Source organism: Abrus precatorius, unplaced genomic scaffold, assembly GCF_003935025.1.
Source record: "Abrus precatorius isolate BTA unplaced genomic scaffold, Abrus_2018 Scaffold9, whole genome shotgun sequence".
NCBI lineage: Eukaryota > Viridiplantae > Streptophyta > Magnoliopsida > Fabales > Fabaceae > Abrus > Abrus precatorius.
The window spans coordinates 2,864,328-2,868,574 of record NW_020874439.1 but is presented as its reverse complement, the minus strand read 5'-3'; the positions used below and the strand labels follow the sequence as shown (position 1 = coordinate 2,868,574).

The 4,247-nt window shown below is 27.0% G+C and overlaps 1 protein-coding gene across 1 annotated transcript; it reads left to right on the top strand.

Annotated features, from left to right (window-relative positions):
- Nucleotides 1–1,746: 1,746 nt before the first annotated feature.
- Nucleotides 1,747–3,518, top strand: LOC113851346 (CASP-like protein 2D1). Its single transcript, XM_027481809.1, has 2 exons — nucleotides 1,747–2,078; nucleotides 3,240–3,518. The coding sequence occupies exons 1-2, from the start codon at nucleotides 1,782–1,784 to the stop codon at nucleotides 3,483–3,485; spliced, it is 543 nt and encodes a 180-aa protein (XP_027337610.1). The 5' UTR covers nucleotides 1,747–1,781; the 3' UTR covers nucleotides 3,486–3,518.
- Nucleotides 3,519–4,247: the final 729 nt, after the last annotated feature.

Genomic DNA, 4,247 nt, shown 5'->3' with positions numbered 1-4,247 from the left:
AGTTATGGCCAAAATAGTGGACAAAGGTCAGAATAGTGAAAATATGAAATATAAAGTAAGGATAACAAATATTCATGAAAACTCCAATTTAATGTAAGAAATGCAAAAATATGCTAAATGAAATAAGTAAAGAAGGAAAGATATTTTGAAAGATGTAATAAAGTTATAAATGTGAGTACAAAATATGAATCATCAGTAACAATATCGTAACGTTTCAATAGGGCAGACTTAATCCTACAACTAACAAATCTCAATTTTTTTTAATTATAATATTTTTCATTCACTTTTTTTTTCTTTTTTTCCTTTTCTATTATATCACCTACAACAATTTTTATTTATTTATTTATTTCATCCAAGTATCCAACTAACATCCAAAATGTGGATATGAATGTATTATTTTCTTTTGTTTTTGATAAATAGCCGAATAAATAAATAAATAACAACACAGAGAGTCAGAGACCAAGGCTAAGGGCCAATACAGCAACATGACAAAATAGAAAACAAGTGTTCTAAATTCTCGACGAGGCTTTGCATATCAATGGGCTCTCTACCACTTGCCTTTTCGAGTCCAATCCATAAGTGACAAAGCATAGTCCCATAATTCGGACTGAAATCTTATACACAACACCATTTTTACATCCATCATTGGAACATAAACATTAGGCCACATCGATCTAGAGGTAGTAATTGGATTCTGATGGGTCAATTATCCCACTTTCTTTAATCTATTTTAAAGTAAAACGTGAGAATCTTAAATTAATAATAATAAAACGACCTTCATAAAATTACAGTTTGACAAGATATTAAAATCTTAACGAATATTTATACAAGTTTTTTGGCATATGCAATTATACTTAGTATTTAGCTTAATTATTGAAATTGTACTTCCAATTCATATTTTATCAACTGACTAGATAAGAATTGAATTTCTAATTCTAAGTTCGATTTCACGAATTTTTTAAAAATATTTTATTGTTTATAAATTTTAAATAAATCTTGAAAGATATTTTTAAATGTAAGTTAAAATTTATAATTTATCTTCGTTGTTCATTTTAATTTCCATTTTACCAGCGTAACCCAACAATATTTTTCGTTTTACATGCGTAGTGGGTACTTGACTACCAAAAAGGTAATTCAACTTTGCAAGGTCCATTGAATATTATATTTAACTTCATTTAAAATTTGAGGATTTAGCATTTTAAGCTTTAGATGTTCTAAATATAACATTTAGAATAAACAAAATGAATTCAATTCAGAATTATAATTAGATACATCAATTAGATTTATTGTTTTAATTATAATTAGATACATCAATTAGATTTATTGTTTTATATTTAACAACTCGATTTACAGTCAATTTTATATTTAGTAGAATTAAATTAAAATCACCTACCAAAAACAAAGAATTGTAATTAAAAATAAATTTAAATTGGATATTAATTGAATTAAGATTAAAACAAGATGATGATGAACTATAACATCAGCATTACAAGTTGAATAGTAATTGAATCAAATTTAAATAAAATGATTTCACCTTTAGAATAGCCAAGTATGAACATGAATCACAAAAAAAAAGAAAAAAGAGAGAAGGCCACGTTGGCATGCGGAAGTGGAAACAATGATGCTAATTCAAGAACACGATAAAAGAAGCATCAAAGTACTCTGAAAAAGCGTTTCCCACTATATTCCCACCAACCCCACTAAGGCATTCGGGGTATGTGTGTGTATATAATACATGTTTGTGAGTGAGATCCCTCTACCAATTTGATTGCATAAGAAAAATGAGAACACAAATTGATGATAGTGCATCAGAGAAGAATCATCTTGCAATGCTTAAGCTTATTGATTGGGCTCTGAGGCTCTGTTCGGTCCCATTCTCAGTGGCAACCATATGGATCACTGTGACAAACAAGGAGGACAACAGCAGCTACGGAATGGTGAAATATAACGATCTCTCTGGTCTCAAGTATATGGTCTTAGTTAGCGCTCTCTGTGCTTGTTATGCTCTTGCTGCTGCGGCTTCCTCATGGCTCAAATTCTTAGTATCCAAGGCTTGGATTTTCTTTCTCTCTGATCAGGTTTCACGTTTATTCTTTCCCCTTTATTCCATTCTCAACCAAACACCTATTACATTTTTTATTCCTATAATGGTTATTTGGAAAGTCAGGTTTCCAAGGTACTGAGAGGACTTATTCTGAGGATGAAAATTACCTTCCCCGCCCATAGGTTCCCCATCCAGCATAATATACATATATATATACTTAAAATTTATCTTTAACTGTTGTATATGTATCTTATACTTTTTATTAATTTATCAATAAATACACCTATTAATTTTATCTATATAAGTATATATTAAATTTAAAATAAAATCAATTGTAATATACATACATACATATATATATATATATATATATATATATATATATTGGTTTATATATTTTTAATGATTTTAAAAACTTTAATATAACTTGTTGATTCTCGCAAATATTTGTGAGGACCTGGAGGAATGAAGACTGAAAAAATTCAGGGTCGTCCTCGCCTCACGCGGCTGCCATGCTTTAATTCTTAGTTTGTCACATTATTACAAAGGATCGAAACATTGAACTCTGATGATAGGAAACTGATGTTTAACATACTTTTTATAATACATATTTTTTATTATTTAAAATTTATTAAAAATTACAAAAATAACGTGAGTTTTACTTTTTTTAATTCTTAAATTAATGATTTTCTTTTATATTTTTTAGTTTTCAATAAATTGTAATCAATAATAAAGAGTGTGTTAAAAAATGTATTACTAATATTCCTCAAATATTAAATTTTAAAAGATTATAGACTAAAATTAAAAAATATATAATAGAAAAAAAATTAAAAAAATAGATTTTTTTTTTAAATTTAAAATCAAAATCTCATAACAAGTATAAGAATAAGAAACATATTTAAATCTATATTATAATTTTATAATTATTTTAAAATAAAAATATATGATAAAAATCATTTATTTATTAACATTAATAATATATATTACCAAGATAAAATTAAAAAATTTTCTAACCTTTGAAATATAGTACATGATAAGAAAATATTTATAAAATGTTTTTATTAAAATTTATAAAATTTAATATAATATCTTTCTTTCACATCTACTTTTGTTCTTCAATATGGCCATACTAATAGCGTTGAGCTGTAAGGATCTTTTGGCTTATTAACATATCTACAATTGATCCCTTTTACAGATTATAGCTTATTTAACGATCACATCAGTAGCCGCAGTAACGGAGATATATTACCTGGTTTACCATGGTGCTAAGGAAGATTCTTGGAGTGAAGCCTGTAGTTCTTATGGCATGTTTTGCAGCAAAGTGAAGTTGGCTATAATCCTCCATGTGATTACTTTTTTTTGCTTCTTTGTTTTATCTGTGATTTCAGCTTTCAGAGCGTTTATTGTCTTTGATCCTCCTATCAATTCTCAAGAGGTGTAACGAGATGCAGATTAATTAGGATTGTCAATTTGGTTTTGTAAGGGATTATTTTCAGGTGCTATAGTAAATTTCTTACTTAGATTACAAATATAATAAGGATTATCTAGAACGGTCACTTGACTGGTTTTTCAAACATATATAACACATTAATAAAAAATTTGCATTTGCAAGCCCTGTTTTTACCTAAAGCTGCTTGCCCATCCTTTCTTTCTCTTACTAGTTACTACTCCTTTTGATTCTTTGATATGTCTCATCCTCGCATGCTTTTTTCCTAACAGATTTCTTCTTCATTTCAATATTTCTTTATTTTTACCTAACAGATAAGGAAACTATATTTGCTGGTTGGATCTCCCTCCTTTCTGCAGTTTGTGTTTTCTCAATGAATTTTGTTGGTATTGAAAAACCAATTCAAACTGCTTAACTACCGGATTTATTAGATTTAAGTTTTGTTTGGATAGAAGAATTTTAAATTGCTAGACTGTATATATTTGGACAGTAAAGGAAAAAATGGTTATTTTAGAATTCTTTAGAATTTTAACTAGAAAATTTTTATGTCAAGTTAAAATTTTTTAAATGAAATATCTTTAGAGAGAATTTAAAGTCATATATTATACTTAAGTTTTTATAATTATCATTTATAATTTTTTTCATATTTAATTTACATGTTAAACATCTTTTATTATTGATGTCAAATTTTCTAAAAATCTATAATTCTTTATCCAAATACAATCTCTAAGATTATCAAGGATGGTTACGTTCATC